General features: G+C 59.8%; 2 protein-coding genes across 2 annotated transcripts; one reads left to right on the top strand and one right to left on the bottom strand.

The window, feature by feature from the left end:
• Nucleotides 1-2,461: 2,461 nt before the first annotated feature.
• Nucleotides 2,462-7,570, bottom strand: MTHFD2 (methylenetetrahydrofolate dehydrogenase (NADP+ dependent) 2, methenyltetrahydrofolate cyclohydrolase). Its single transcript, XM_026042503.1, has 8 exons — nt 7,509-7,570; nt 6,589-6,773; nt 5,984-6,106; nt 5,438-5,590; nt 5,254-5,361; nt 4,504-4,596; nt 3,405-3,530; nt 2,462-2,808 (listed from the first exon to the last, which is right to left on the bottom strand). Exons 1-8 carry the CDS (start codon nt 7,568-7,570, stop codon nt 2,669-2,671), a joined length of 990 nt encoding a protein of 329 aa, XP_025898288.1. The 3' UTR covers nt 2,462-2,668.
• Nucleotides 7,571-8,973: 1,403 nt separating this feature from the next.
• Nucleotides 8,974-14,158, top strand: MOB1A (MOB kinase activator 1A). Its single transcript, XM_026043427.1, has 6 exons — nt 8,974-9,038; nt 11,098-11,264; nt 11,813-11,906; nt 12,752-12,885; nt 12,985-13,148; nt 13,758-14,158. Exons 1-6 carry the CDS (start codon nt 9,025-9,027, stop codon nt 13,833-13,835), a joined length of 651 nt encoding a protein of 216 aa, XP_025899212.1. The 5' UTR covers nt 8,974-9,024; the 3' UTR covers nt 13,836-14,158.
• The last annotated feature ends 567 nt before the right edge of the window (nt 14,159-14,725 follow it).

The following is a 14,725-nucleotide window of genomic DNA, read 5'->3' as shown; positions in this document are numbered from 1 at the left end:
GTGGAAAACGGTACTTTGGGAGCCCAAGGGCTGCAGGCCGGGGAACATCCCGCGGGGACGGAGAAGCCGCAGGGAGCTGGAGTGCCGGGATGTGGCCTGAAGCGGGAGCAGCCGGGAGGAAAGCGGCTCCCGTTTTGCCGCTTGAGGGCAACAGCAGCCTGGCTGGGAGCAGGGAATCGGGAGCGGTGGTTTCTGCAAGGAATCAAAGGAATCTGGCGGGTTTTTTTCCCCAGGGGAAAAAAAAAAAAAAAAAAAAAAAAAAAGTGTTTTCTGTAAGGAATCGGGATGGTTTTGGTTTTGGTTTTTTTCTTTGCATGGACTCAGGAATGGTTCTGGCAGCATGAGAATGGGAGTTGGGAGCCTCTTCTGCAGGGAATCCGAATCGTTTTTGCACGGCATCGGGAATGCTTTTTGAACGGCAACAAGAATGATTCTCGCAGGGAATCCCAACGGTTGCTGCAGGGAATCGGGATTGATTCTTGCAGAGAACCGGGATCATTTTCTCGCAGGGAAGCGGGACCGCTTTCCCCAGCGCGCGGGGCCTTCCCAAGCCCCCCTCGCAAGGGCGCTCGCAGCCGCTGGAGCTCCCGAATCCCGCTTCGGGATCGAGGGCTCGAGCTCCAGCGGCGCCCGGGAGCAGCCGCAGCCCCGCGGTTGCTCCCCCGGAGCCGCTTTGGGCCCTTCCCGCCGCGCTGCTCTCGGGCAGCCGCCTCCGAGCTGCTTTTCCACCATTTCTCTTTGCTCTCTAGCTGCCTTTCCCTCCCTTTCCCAGCCCCTTTGCCCATGCACGGGCTCCAAGCTGCCGCCCGGGGCTTTTGGGGAGCACGACCTGGGCGTTGCAGCCGCTCGGAGCAGCCCCCGTTTCTGTGTGTGTAAATAGCCGAGCAGAGGCAACAGAGCTGCCCCTTCCTATTTATAGCAGGGTTCCGGGTTCCTCCAGCTGCTTTTAGTCAGAATTCCCTTCCCTCGACACCGGGGCCACCTCGGGGGCACCCTGCACCCCGGCTCAGGGGTTTAGGGGCTCCTGGAGGCACTTGCTCCCTCGCCCCGGTACCTCCTGCCTTCCAGCGCCGGGGAAGGGCTCGGTGGACACCCGTAGACATTGCCTAGAGCACAGCTTGGCTCAACCCAACTTGTGATTTATTACTTTTTTTGCAGTTTCACAGGTGGTTTCTACTTTTTTTTTTTTGTATAAGGCAGCACTGGAGTGTAACAAACTTGCATCCACATCCCCACTTTAGCCATTTTGTATTTGTCGTTACTACAACCCAATAAATCTCCGTTGAAATCAGCCTCTGCTCTCGGTGTGTTTCTGGCAGCCGCTTGCTCTGCTCCTCGCCTTGAGTTAGCAGCACCTTCCCTTCCAGGAGCCATGAATTATTCTGCTGGTGGGGTTAGCAATGACTCACCTGTGGCTCCAACTTGATAGCAGCAGCTGAGCTTCAAACACACCCTTTTCTGATTGCAGAAAGGTGCTCTCAGACTCCAATGTTTTCCTCCAGGCTGTTTCCTACCTGCCTCCTCTCCCTAGGATGCGGCTATGAGACTCGAGCCTACGGGAGCAGCGGTGCATACAAGAGCTTGGCGCTCCTGGAGACTTTGCAGCACCAGGTAAGGTTGATTTTTAACATGAGCAATCCTAGCTCGCGGTCCTGGCTGGCAGAGGAAGGTAAGTTTAGGTTCTCCCTTTTCTTCCTATAGAGTTACAGCAGGTGAGCCGCTGTTGGGGACAAAGTTAAACACTTTGCAGGGCTTGTTTAGACAGACTTCATGTTTTGCCCAACTCAGGGGGAAGAGCCAGTCCCTCCCCTGCTGCAAGGCAGCTAGCAGCACTACTGCCAATATAACCCTTGGGCTGGGGCAGCTTTCCTGTTCTGTTTGCACCCCAAGTGCAAACACCCCAGGCACACTGATTTGCTTGGAAATAATTCTCGGACACACTTTTTTTCTCCCCCTCTCTTACTTTTATTCTGTTAGCCTGGATTATTCACCCAGCTCTCGTATGTTTTTCAGGACAGTCCAGGGAAACCCTGTGTTTGGTGCGGTCACCGACAGCCCCCCTGTTGCTCTTTGGTTAGAGGGGAGAAAAGAGTGTTAACAGTCACCATCCAACTAGCAAATACCAGCTTAGCTGCACACTAGAACCCGTCCCACCTGCTCTACTGCCGCTCAGGGCTGTGGAGAGGCTGAGCACAGACGTATGGCTTGTTTGAAGTAACTTCTACACAAAAAAAAGCTTAACGGAGTTGAGTAAACAAGTTCAGAACGAGTCAAACGCGAGGAGTCCGCCCCGCCGGGGCACTTGTGAGCACAGAGCCGTGACGGCCGCGTCATCCGGCGCCAGTCGGGGCACACGCAGCTCCTGCGAGGGCTGCACCCCGGCCCTGGGGGCTGCGGGGGCGGCCCAGCTCTCGCTCCTGCAGGGAGAGCTCGCCTGAACGGAACGGAACGCACCTCGGCTCCAGGCGTGCCGCGGCACGGGCCGGGCGGGCGGCGCTCGTGCCTCAAGCACAACTAATACGGGGATCATTCAGCTTCAAATAAATACCTAGGACCTCAGGAGAGTAAATCCGCTTCCAGATAATAAATAAAAAATATTGCATTTTCTATCGGCCTGCTTGGGAGTCGGTTTGGAATGTGGTTTTCAGTGCTACGGAGAGTCCCCGCGTTACGCGGTCAGCGCTTTCAGCTCTTTGGGTTGCAGCAGCTTCTTGGCAGCGATGATGGTGTTTTTCATGAGCATGGCCACCGTCATGGGCCCGACGCCGCCCGGCACCGGGGTGATGTAGCTGGCTTTCTTCTTCACCCCTGCAGGGAGGAGATGCAGGGCTTGGTGCAGCAGCACTGGCACTTACCACACTGGCACATGGAGGTGCCACCAAGGCTGAAGGCTCTTGGGCTTCCAGGTCTCATGTCAGCCTGCAGAAACCAGTGCTCTTACCCGCTGGACCATCCCAAGCTTAACTTGGAGCCCAGGTCAGGGGAAAAGGCCCCTCGAGTAGTTATGGTGGGAAGCTGGACACCAGGTGTGGACCTCCTGCATGCTCCCGGCAAGGCCTCCAAGCCAACACCAACACTCTGAACACGCTTGTTGTCTCTCTCTCTCCATGAGCAGGTGTGAGCACCCGCTGCCAGGAGCCTCGCGAGGATCCCAACAGCTCCCCAGCGAGCAAGGAGCAGCGCCCAGGAAGAGTGAGGTGAGACCTGCCCGTTCCTGTGAGGAGGAGCCTGCAGGCACGAGGCCAACTATGAAGCTAAGTAGACAGTGCCCCAGCTGCTCCAAGTTCTGCAAGGCCCCAGGCACTAACTCCAGCTCTGCGCTGCATGTGCTCCATCCCACCACCCACGACCTTCTCCCCCACTCCTCAGTGCTCAGAGCACCAGAAGCCAGAGCCTTCTTTTACCTTCAAAATCCACATCTCCAACCAGTCTGGGTTTGGCAGTGACGGGATCCTGCACCCTGGTTATGCCCACATCAATCACGGCGGCTCCTTCTTTGATCATGTCAGCTGTGATGAGGTTGGGGATGCCTGGATCAAAGGGAAACGGGGCTGCTGCGTTTGCTGCAGCCTCCGGGTGTTTGTTCAGCGGCTCCAGTGACGCTCCTGCCTCCACGCGAGGCCCCTTGGAGCTCGGCTGCCCTCAGCGCAGCTGGGCGATGCGCAGGGAGCAGTGGCTGCTCAGGGCTCACCCGCTTGGGACGGGGGGGAACTGGGGAACATCCCTGTGGTTCTAGCAGCTCCGGCAGAGCAAGGAGCTCTAGGCCCTGCAGTTCACTCCTTGGTGCCTCCTGGCTCGCCTTCTGCTGCTGCCAGCAGCTCCACCTTCACCACCAGCACTTTAATCCTTTTGGGATCCTGCTTCTTTCTACCTTCTCTCCAGCCCGTGTGTTTCTTTGCGGCCTCCCTGCAGGCTCACACTGAGCACAGACAGCTCCCAGCAGCTGAGCACTCCTGCAGAGGAAGCCTCTCCAGCCCTTGGGCAGAGCACAGCAGCCTGAGCAGTTCTTTGCGCTCTGGGAATGGAGCTGGAGCCATCCTTGGGCATTCCCCCTGCCTCTGGGTAAGCAACCCCCATCCCTGCACCTCCCACACACACAGAGCTAGCCAAGTGTTCAGCAGAGGCTGCCCGGGGCTGTTCTGGGACCTCAGTGGGTGTTAGGAGCACTAGTCCCTCTGCCAGATGTTACTTTCCATTTCAAAGACATGCAAAGAGCTTCACGCAGCTCTGCTGGCAAGAGCAGCTACAGGGCTAAGCTCATCTGGGGTCCAACAGCTCCCCACCCACTCCTGTTGGGTGGGTGCAACAGGTTGGGTGGAGTCCCTGTCCACAGCAGCTGCAAACAGCCATGGAAGAGCTGCACGCTTCTACGCTACCAAAGCTGCTCAGGTGAGACCCCAGGACACTTGATGCCAAGCAGACTGTCACCTCAGTAGAGGTTCCCACAGTGTCAGCACGGTGTCCTCTGTGCCCCTTGGCTTCTCCACGGGAGTTCGGCCCTACCTGCTGCGGCCACCACGATGTCGGCGCGGATCGTGTGCTGCTTCAGCTGCTCCTTGGGAGTGTAGCGGTGAGAGATGGTCACTGTGGCATCGCCTGCAAGAGTGGCCACCAGCTCGGTGTTACTGCAGGCACTGCCTGACCCTTTCTAGCCATTTCCACCACTCTGCCCCCCCCCAAGACTATCTTGGCATCTTGCAGGAACACCAGATGTTGATGATCAATCACAGGGAGAATTCCAGAATGGTTGTGATTGGGAAGGACCCAACCATCTAGTCTAGGATGACTAGAGGTCATCTGGTCCAACCCCCTGCTCCAGCAAGGACAGCCAGAGCACCGGGCACTCAGTTGCATCCAGGCAGGTTTGGAAGTTCTCCAGAGAAGGAGACTCCACAGCCTCCCTGGGCAGCCTGTGCCAGGGCTGTCAGTCTCACTGTAAACAAGTTCTCCCTCACATGGAGATGGGGCTTCCTGTGTTTCAGTTTGTACCCATTGCCCCTTGTCCCATCACCAGCCACTACTGAGAACCTCTTTACACTCTCTCCTCAGGTACTTATAGCCAACTGAGAGGACAAGGACTTTTGGAGGTGTCCCTGGAGCATTTCAAGACTGCAAGGGGCAGAGTTAACTCCTCAGCCATAGAAGCCACAACCAGTAGTCACCCCCACAAGGTGCCACCAGACAGGAGTGCATTGGGAGCCCAGCAGGGCTACGCAGGGGGACCCCGAAGGCTCCCTGTGGCCAAGCTCCTACCTCCTGGGCGCTCGTGCCTGCCGTCCGTGTGCAGCAACATGGCAATGGGCATCCCCACGTTCTTGGACCTGCCAGCCACCACCACGTTCTTGCCCAGCGTCGGGATGCCTGTGGCACGGAGACCCAGCGTCAAGGCCGGTGCCAGCCGGGGCGAAGGCGGCAGCCTGAGGCCACGGCCACCTACCTGTTCTCTTAATGATCTCCCACACGCCCCACGGGGTGGCCGGCAGCATGGAGTCCTGGTCCAGGCACATGCGCCCCACGTTGAGCACGTGGAAGCCATCGACGTCCTTGTCTGGAGTCACGGCGTTGCAGATCCTGCGCTCGTCGATGTGCTCTGAAAAGCATTAACGTTACAGCTTCAACACCAGCTATTTGCCAGAAGCAGCTCTTTCCAGGCAGCCCCTCTGGAAGCTGCTGAACATGCCCAGCAAGTTCAGAGCTAACAGCTCCTGCCAGAAGGGGCCTGCAGGCCCATGGGACCACAGCCCTTTCAGGGCTATTTTTAGGTGGCACAAGCAAGTTCCAGCTCTGGCTCGGGAAGACGACACCAGCCACCCAAGAATAGACTCCTGCAAGTCCCAGCAGCAAAACGTGGAGAGCAGCTGCCCCACAGAGCTGCTCTAGGCACATTTCAGCTGCAGCAGGACAGATTGCCAGCTCTCCTGCCACACCAGATGCTTCCCACCTCTTCCCAAGAAGCAGGAAAGATGGAAGTCTGGCTACTCACCGGGCAAAGGCAGCTGCACCAAGAGGCCATCCACGTTGGCGTCGTGATTTAGCCTGCTAATCAGATCCAGGAGCTCCTCTTCCGTAATCGACGCTGGCTTGAGGATCGTTTCGCTGCTGATTCCTGAGCGGTCGGGCAGAGCGCTGTGTTAGAGCTGCGTGTTCGGGAGCCTTATCCCTCACCCCCACCAAACAGCATCCCTAGGGGAGGGCTATCCAAGAACATCAGCAAACTCAGGGCAGCTTAAGGAGCAGGATTTGGGCTCACACGGTTGGAAGGAATCACAACAGAGCAAGAGCAACACGCTGGACCAAGACTGCACTTGGAGCAGCCAAGGAAAGGCAGCAAATCAGAGCCCTCTGCCCTTTACATGCGTGGGACTGTGCTCCAGAACAGAGCCTGATGTTGCATTTTCCTTTTTTTATCCTAATACTTCCAGGCACATGCAAACCATGTGCATTACAGCCCAGGAGTGCTATGAGGGCAGCAAATACTAACAGCAACTGCCAGGGTAAACGTGGCCTGGTGACAAGCTGCCACCCCGAGGGCTTCCCCCAGCCCAAGCGGGACAGTGACTCGTCCCCTCCTTCTGTGCCAAGACCCACCTACGTCCGCCGCTGCCTTGGTTTTGTTGAGCACATAGGAGTGACTGGCAGGGTTCTCGCCCACAAGAACGACGCTGAGATGAGGCCTCTTGTTGCCGGCTGCCACCCACTGCTCCACCTCGTGCCGGGCTTCCTGCCGGATCTGCCGGGCCAGCTTCCTTCCGGAGATGACGACCGCGTCGTTGCTGCGGGAAAGAGCATCAATGAAGCCAGTGACACTGTTAGCACCGGAGCTTCGGGAAACCCCAGGAAAGGGGGAAGTTAGAGCACAAAACAACCTCCTGGAGCCAGACAGGACCGATTTGCCATGGCTTGATCCGCAGGGACTGGCTCCTCGCTTACACAGCTAGACTAAATTGGTAACGGGAACACCCGGACAGTGCCAAGAGCATTCCAGGCAACTGGATACCCAGCAGGATATGGAAAGGCTCGCGGGAAATACAGCCAAGGAGGTCGCAGCTGCCTGTGAACTACACAAACTGTTCACCTCCATTCTCCCTCACGTTTTAGCTATCGTTTGTACATGAAAGTCACGCTCGTTCTTCACGAGTTTCCTTTCAGCCACCTCGAAGTCTTCTTTTCATGGCAGACCCCAAGCTCCAAGAGCTCGTGGTGTCCAAGGCTGGATCTTCCCGCAGTCCTCGCACCGAGCGGGCGAGGATGCTCCACGCCGGGCTCCTTCCCAAACCACCAAGACTGGCTGATTCCTGGAGCCAAGCAAAGCTCATCGCATCCAACGCCCTGAGAAGCTACTTGATCCGGGAGGGACATCCAGGACACGAGCGGCTGCCGGAGGGAAGCGCAGAGCCCCAGAGCTGCCCTTGCCCCCACCCCCAGTACGACCCATTGCTGCAGTTTCTCCCCCAAACCATTCCACCCTGGACCAGCCACCTGCGCTACAGTCTCCCAAGGGATCCTACTGAGCCCCTCGCAAGCCCAGCACTTTTCCAGCTGTGCCCAGGTGCAACAGCACAAGGCTCATCCCGCAGGGTGGGCAGTGTCTGGAGCCACCAGCGAGCGAGAAGCCCCTTACCCTGAAGGCACCGGGGATATTTGGGGAACCAGCGAGCTCCCGATCCCAAAGGGGGCAAGAAAAGGTGGGGAGGTTCCGGCAGCGCATGGCCGGCCGGAGCGGGGCCGGAGCCCCCACGGGCTCCACACGCAAGGCGGCAGCGGGATTTCATCAGCCGGCAGCGCCCGCGGCGGCCGCTGGGGGCCGCTCCTTCGCTCCCGGTGGCGGCGGCGACCCCGGCACTCGAGGTGTGGGGGGGAAGGGGCTCTGGCACCGGGGGTGCGGGGGCGTTGTTGGGGTGGGGGTGGGGGGGTGAGTGAGCTCCCCCTCCCCCAAACAACGGGCTCCGCAACTAACACAGCGGGGAGAGCAAGAGGAAACACACCGGGCCCAGGGTCCCCGCCACCGGTAAGTTTCGCCCCCGCCGGTAGGCCCCGCCCCTTGCCGGTAAGCCCCGCCCATCCCTGACTATATAAACACCCCCCCACGCCGCGCACCGGGCGCTCCGCGGCCCCTACCTGGGCGCCGTGAGGTGCAGGCGGCGGCTCCGCGGCCCCGGGCGGCCGGCGGGGCCCGGCGCGGCGCGGCCTAGGGCGCGGAGCGGGCGGAGCGCGGTTGCCATGGCGACGCGGCGCGGCGACGGCACGCGCGCAGGGACACGCCGCGGGGGATGCGTGGGGACCCCGCCGTGCCGCCGCCGGGTTTATATAGCGGCGCGGGCAACGGCGAGGTGGACGCTGATTGGCGGCGCCGCGAGACGGGGGCGGGGCGGAGCCGGCGATGCTCCGCAGCTATTGGACCCGAGAGCGCGAGGCGCTCGGGAGACGTGATGGGCGGGGTGAGAAGGAGCGTGGGGGCTTTGATTGGTGGCGGCGGGCTCCGTAGATGGGCACGGCGGTGCTGATTGGCTGCGCTCGGGAAGCGGGGAGATTGCAATAGGGGCTGAGGTGAGGGCGGGGGGGTCACATGGTCAAGGCTGGGGTCACAGGGTCAGGGCCGCCACTTTGGCTTTAGGCCACGGGACCCTTGGCCTTGGGGGGCCCTAAGCCCCCCACAGAGATCTGGCCCTGTAGTCGACTACCCTATGGCCGTGTGGGGTGTCCTAGGCCTATAGGGGCACCTCGCCGCCTATAGGAGGGCCCCGCCCTATAAGGGAGCCCTAGGCCCGTAGGCGCCTACAGAGCAGCTGCCCGGCGGGCGGTTGCCATGGGGACGAGCTGTCTTGGCCCCGCCCCCCGGCTGCGCATCCCTCTTGGCCCCGCCCCCTCATGGCGCAGCCAGCCGCTCTCGGCCCCGCCCCCTTTCCCCGCGTAGTCTCGCGGGAGTTCTCGCGAGAGCGGGGCGAGCGGCCGGGCGCGGCCCGCAGGCAGCTGGGCCCGCGCGCCTCGCCTCGCCCGGTACCGGAACCGGCCCGGCGCCTCGCCATGAGCTTCCTCTTGTGAGTGCCGGGGGGCCGGCGGCACCGGCGGGGCGCCCTCGGGCTGTGGGGAGGCCGTGGGGCCGGGCGGGCTCTGAGGGCCCGGCAGGGAGAGGCCTGGAGGCCTCTGAGAAGCCCCAAGGGGGTGAGGGGAGGTCCTGGGGGCGGCTCCGAGGGCCCCGGGGGGAGAGCGGAGGCCTCGGCGCGGCCCTAGGGTCTGTGCCGCCTCTCCGAGAGGCCTCGGCCAGTGTTAGTGCCGGGGGCGGCCCCGCGGGGGCCGCAGGAAGCCCTTGGGGGGTAGGGGGAGTCCCCACAGGGGGCTCGTGGGGGGCTCCGGGGTGAACGAGGGCCTCGAGGGGAGGCCGGAGCCGTGTGTGGGGAGTGTTTGAGGGAGGTGCGAGGTGCGGGGGGCCCCCGGACACCGGGGGTCTGGAGAGAGGCCCTGGGCTCTGTGAAGGAGACCCTGGGGACACCCGTGTTTTTGGGAGGGCACCTTGGTCTGGGTGGCGAGGGGATCCCCAAGGGCAAGGGGCAGCAAGAGGATTCTGCAGAGTTCGGATGGTGACTTTGAACACGGGAAGAGCGGGATGAGGCCGGGAAGAGGAGACCCTTATTGTGGCGGGGGGCTTCCTGCTGGTCAGGAATGATGGGCAGCGGCGGAAAGGACTCGGGCCCTGTTTGTGCAAGGGGTGCAGGGGCTGCAGTGCCGGGTGCCACCCGCCAAGGGAGCAGGAAGAAGTTGGGAGCTGGAGCAGGAGGCAGCCCTTGCGTTTGGAGCGAGCCCGGCTCAAAAGTCCCTCCCTTTGCACCCCGGAAGGGGCAAAGGCTGCAGGAAGTCGCCCCACGCTGCACAGGGCAGATAAACCCAGCAGCTGCTGGGGAACTGCTGGCCCCTTCCTATCGCTTGTGCCACCCAAACAGCAGGCAGAGCAGGACGCCGAGGCCAGGACACTGTGAAGCCACCTCCGCTTTTCTCTCTTGGCCGGGCTGTTTTTCGGGGCCTCTGGGAACGGAGTCCCTAAGCGTTTCCGCCTCGAAGGGGAGGCCGCAGCAGGAGTTTGTGCAGCAGGGCTCGAAGGGGCCGAGGCGCCGCTTGTAGCGGGCAGCTTCCTACGCTGCGTTCAAGCCCAAAGCCGCTGCTGCTGACCCCAGAAAAACCCACGTGGCAGCGCCCGATGGGTGCGGGGGTTTGTGGCCGACTGAGGTGTGTTTTCCCCCCTCTCTTTGTTGCCCTGGCTGCTGCTATCGTTTAATTCTTCCTCTGCTAATTGGCGGTCTGGGTCTTTGCACCGAATGTGGCTTGAGGTGTTTGGCAAAGGATGCGGAAAAAGAGAAGTCTGCCTGCGTCCTGCTAGCGGTGCCGGGCTCCTAGAACGAGAGGGAGGTTTCCGTGTTGGCCCGAGGGAGGGCTGTGCTCTGGTGCCTGGGATGGGAGAACGCTGCCTCCTTTGCGTGCTCATCTGTGCCTCGGCAGCAAGGGCTGGGGCGGGTAGGTGAAGCCTCTTTCCGTTCTCCCCAAGAACAGGACGATAGCGGTTGACCGAGGCGCTTAGTCCTCTCCTGCTGTGCTTCCAGGCTTGTTTTTCCTTTGGATAACGTGGCAATAGGTCCCACCTCAGAGCCCAGCACTTCTGTTGCCTAAAAACAGCCATAATATTTACTTATCTTGCATTCAAGTAGAGAAGTCGTCATGCTTTCTGAATACAGGTTTCATGTTTTGTGGATGCGATTCCCCCATGGGGCTTGAGCTGGTAGGGTCTTGTCGAGGACCCACTCCCTGAATTGCAAGTGCCACTAGTGCCAGTTTCCTTGACCAGCTCTAGTCAGGATTTCTCCTGCCAAATTGGCAGCATGTGGTTGGTGTCTTTTCTTTCTGTGAAGCCATTAAAACCACCGTGGTTTGCTCTCCATCCTCCCCAAAATGACGATGAGAGGCCGAGGGGAAGGAAGGCCTGGTGCAAGTCGCACAGCAAGGCCGAAGGCAACACCCCAAGGGCCAAACGCAGCAGGAATCAGTTATTTCAGAGAGGGGGTCGCCGCTGAGCGGGTTATTTTGCAATCATCTCTCTCTCTCTGCCAGCGGCAGCCGGTCTTCGAAAACCTTCAAGCCCAAGAAGAACATCCCCGAGGGCTCCCACCAGTACGAGCTGCTCAAGCACGCCGAGGCGACGCTGGGCAGCGGCAACCTCAGGCAGGCCGTGATGCTGCCCGAGGGGGAGGATCTCAACGAGTGGATCGCGGTGAACAGTGAGTCCCGGGGAGCAGGATCCACCTGAGCAGGGGGGCAGCTTAGAACACATACGTACGCTCTGTTCTTCGGCCTTAAAAGAAAAGAGGCCTCTACATTAAACTCTAGCTTCGTTCTCGCAGCTTGGAAAGGTGCTTTTCCCTGGCATTTTCATTTTGTTGTTGCATGTGAAAAATCCCGCGTTCATTCTGACAGCTGCACAGTTACAGGCAACTTAATTTGCTTTTAGTGATTGCTCTACCTGGCCTTGAACGTCAGAGGTTAAAGGGGGAGCAGAGGGAAAGCTGCAAAGATTCAGCTCCAGGAGGATCTCCGGTGCTTGTCAGAACTCCCAGGGTGGAGGCACTGCCCGCTCTTTTTATTTTTCGCGATCGGTCGCGCACTCTAAAGTTTCCAAACTGTGCCAGTCGCGAGCCGGGATGAGCTGCAGGCTCAGGGCGCGAGTAAAACTCCCAGATTGTCCAAACACCCAGGCGCCGCGCGGAGCGGGAGGGCTCCTTGGCCTGGCTCGTTGCCTGCGCTGAGCTCACCGCGCTTCCCCTTCCAGCGGTGGATTTCTTCAACCAAATCAACATGCTGTACGGGACCATCACGGAGTTCTGCACCGAGGCGAGCTGCCCCGTCATGTCTGCTGGACCAAGGTAGGAAGTTGGTCTTTGGGCTCTGAACTCTGCATCACAGGAAACCCCTTTCGTTCACCCCATCGTCTGGTCCCAAAACTCATTTAGGTCATCACGAAGCCCCACCTCAGTTTCCAGAGCTGTTTCAGGAGGCTGTTTTTATGGATGGGCAGAAGGAGAGAACATAGGTGATGGCTCTGAGCTAACTTGCCAGGCATGCAGAGTTTCTCCCAAATTGAGATCCCATGCCCAGTGTTCTCTTGTGGACAGAGAGCAATTTATCTCCAAATTCTTTTTCCGCTCGAGTTTCAGCCTGTTATTTGGTGCAGTGGAGCAGCCTGCTGCAGCAGAACAGCTTGTTCGTGCAGTTGGAGGAGACTCTTTGCCACTTGGGACAGGGCTTCGGAAGCAGGCAATACAACTGAATTTGCAGGGTGCTGGGTAAAATCCTGCCCCGCTTCTTGAAGCGACGAGACCACAAGGTTCCTGTTTCTATATTTGGGGCCCATTCCGGGAGAGGCTTCCTGCTGAGAGCGTGTTTGTTTTCGCCCGGGACGCGGCAGCTTCGTTGGCTTTTCCAGAAGACCCCGATGGCTCCCGCGGAGCACCGCGGTATCGTCCACCCTGCTCGGCGGCACCCTGCCAAAGCCTTTGGCTTCTTGTTGCGTTGTTGCCTCTGTGGGCGCGACTCGGGGATCAGCGATGCACAGGATTCCTGGGCAGTTTCTGAAAACCTTATATGAAATGATTTAAACAGTGTGGAAACAATCCTGATCTTGGGAATAAGTGTTCGGCTGGGTTGTTCCGGCCCTGCTCCTTCCTCAGGCAGGAAAACACCTCTTGGTTTTCCTTCCCTCCTGGCACAGGTACGAGTACCACTGGGCAGATGGCACCAACATCAAGAAGCCCATTAAGTGCTCGGCTCCCAAGTACATTGACTACTTGATGACGTGGGTTCAGGACCAGCTGGACGATGAAACCCTCTTTCCTTCCAAGATCGGTAACGTGGGGCGGGCGCCGGGCAAGAGGCCCTTCCGCGGGGGCAGCTTCGTCGCCGGCCGTGCCGGGATGCTCAGCCAGCGCTCGCGGTGCCTTCCAGGTGTCCCTTTTCCCAAGAACTTCATGTCGGTGGCGAAGACGATCCTGAAGCGGCTCTTCCGCGTGTACGCGCACATCTACCACCAGCACTTCGACTCGGTCATGCGGCTGCAGGAGGAGGCGCACCTCAACACCTCCTTCAAGCACTTCATCTTCTTCGTGCAGGTGAGTGGCGCCTCCCGGGAGCCGCCTCGTGCCCCACGAAGCCCCCACGAAGCCCCCAGGGCGCCGCAGCAGCCCCTGTGTGACGGCAGCAGGTCCTGGCCACCCCTTCAGCCACTCTTCGTAGGAAGTGCCCTTCCCTGTGCTCCATTTCCTTGACTTTCCCCCACAAAAACTTTTTTCTCTCCCTCTGATTCTTTCTCTTCCTCCTTGATTCTTTTATATCTTTTTTTCTCCCTCTCTATTCTTTTTTTCTCCCCCTTCTCATTTCTACTCTTCTCCTTCTGCACTCCTTTTCTTCCTCCCTCCTCTTTTCTACCCTTTTCTTCCCCCTCCCTTCTGTTCTTTTCCAATTTGTTTCTATTTTCTTCTCTCCCATTCTGTTCTCTTCCTCCTCTCTCTTCTTCCTCTCTGAGTTCCTGGTCTGTAAGAAAAGGAGCCAAGGAACTCAAGCTTGGCCCACGGAGAGCTTTGCTTTGCCTGGAGCCTTCAGCCTTGCCCCCCAGGGAATAAACGAGGCAGCATCTGGGGCTGCTCGGCCTTGGGAGAAGTACCTGTTGGGAGCACCAAGCTGTGCGTTTTCCAGCAGCTCCTTCTCCTGTTTCCCACCAGGAATTCAACCTGATCGACAGGCGTGAGTTGGCTCCGCTGCAGGAACTCATCGAGAAGCTGGGCTCCAAGGACAGATAAACCCAGCGGCCGCTTCCCGCTTTGCTCCCCACTGCTCTCCCGCTCCGCCCTCGGCGCTGGGGGGAGCCGGGGGGTGCTCGGCAGAGCCCAACTCGCGTCTCGAGGCCTTGGCAAAACCTCGCTGCAATCCGCAGCCTGGACACAGCGCTACTTAGTCCAGTCTGCTACTGTGTAATTCCAGTCTGCTCTAGAACGGGACTCACTTTGCAGCCTTCTTCAGGTCCTGAAGCAGCTGGGACTTTCTGGAGCAAAACAGCTGCAATTTCCCTCCGGACTTCGGAGCACCCAAGGATCAAAGCCAGCCGAAGCCGAGCGTGGCGCTGGGTGCCAGGGACGAGCTGGCAGCCTCGCTTATCTGGAAATGCTTCTTGGATACATGAGCCTTAAAGCCCCTTCCTGGCAGCTTGGGGGGTGGGAGTGGGACAAAGTGCCTCAGTGCTTGGGCAGCCTCCCTGCCCAGCCAGCCGGAGCGCAGGGGCCTCCAGCAGCAGCTTTTCTATGTGTAAACCTTGGGAAGGAGGGAGCAGGGACCCTCCTCTTTGGACAAGGCAATAAAGTTTCTCCTTCCCTCCCGTTCTTGTCCTGTGTTTTTCCCCGCACCCCAAGCAGCGGCGCTCCCGGGGTGCTCCGAAAGGCAGACGCGGCGCGTGGAGCAGCAGCAGCACCAGGGGCCACGCGCACAGAGCTGCTTTATTGAAGGCCTCTACTGCTTCCCCCCGTGCCAGGGCACAAGCTCGGGGCGCCTCAGGCCTTGGGGATGGAGGTGAAGATGCGCAGGCCGTGCATGGCCTTGATCTCCTCGCTCAGCGCCTGCAAGCGGAGGCGCCAGCGCCGCTGAGCGCCGGCCCAGCGCCCGGCTCCTCGAGAGGAGCAGCCCCCTCTCCCGCCAC

The sequence above is a fragment of the Nothoprocta perdicaria genome, unplaced genomic scaffold, assembly GCF_003342845.1.
Source record: "Nothoprocta perdicaria isolate Ctin4 unplaced genomic scaffold, notPer1 scaffold_103, whole genome shotgun sequence".
NCBI classification, from domain to species: domain Eukaryota; kingdom Metazoa; phylum Chordata; class Aves; order Tinamiformes; family Tinamidae; genus Nothoprocta; species Nothoprocta perdicaria.
The sequence above is the reverse complement of the archived record's forward strand: the minus strand, read 5'-3'. Positions and strand labels throughout refer to the sequence as shown.

Bases quoted from the DNA above. Each gene is read 5' to 3' on its own strand.
- MTHFD2 (XM_026042503.1), bottom strand. From the start codon at position 7,570: ATGAGCCTTGTGCTGTTGCACCTGGGCACAGCTGGAAAAGTGCTGGGC. The intron at 4,597-5,253 runs GTAGGAGCTTGG...CCACTCTTGCAG, and splicing joins CAGGCACGAGCGCCCAGGAG to GCGATGCCACAGTGACCATC. The intron at 3,531-4,503 runs GTAGGGCCGAAC...CCTTTGATCCAG, and splicing joins CATCGTGGTGGCCGCAGCAG to GCATCCCCAACCTCATCACA.
- MOB1A (XM_026043427.1), top strand. The intron at 11,265-11,812 runs GTGAGTCCCGGG...TTCCCCTTCCAG, and splicing joins CGAGTGGATCGCGGTGAACA to CGGTGGATTTCTTCAACCAA. The intron at 11,907-12,751 runs GTAGGAAGTTGG...CTCCTGGCACAG, and splicing joins GTCATGTCTGCTGGACCAAG to GTACGAGTACCACTGGGCAG.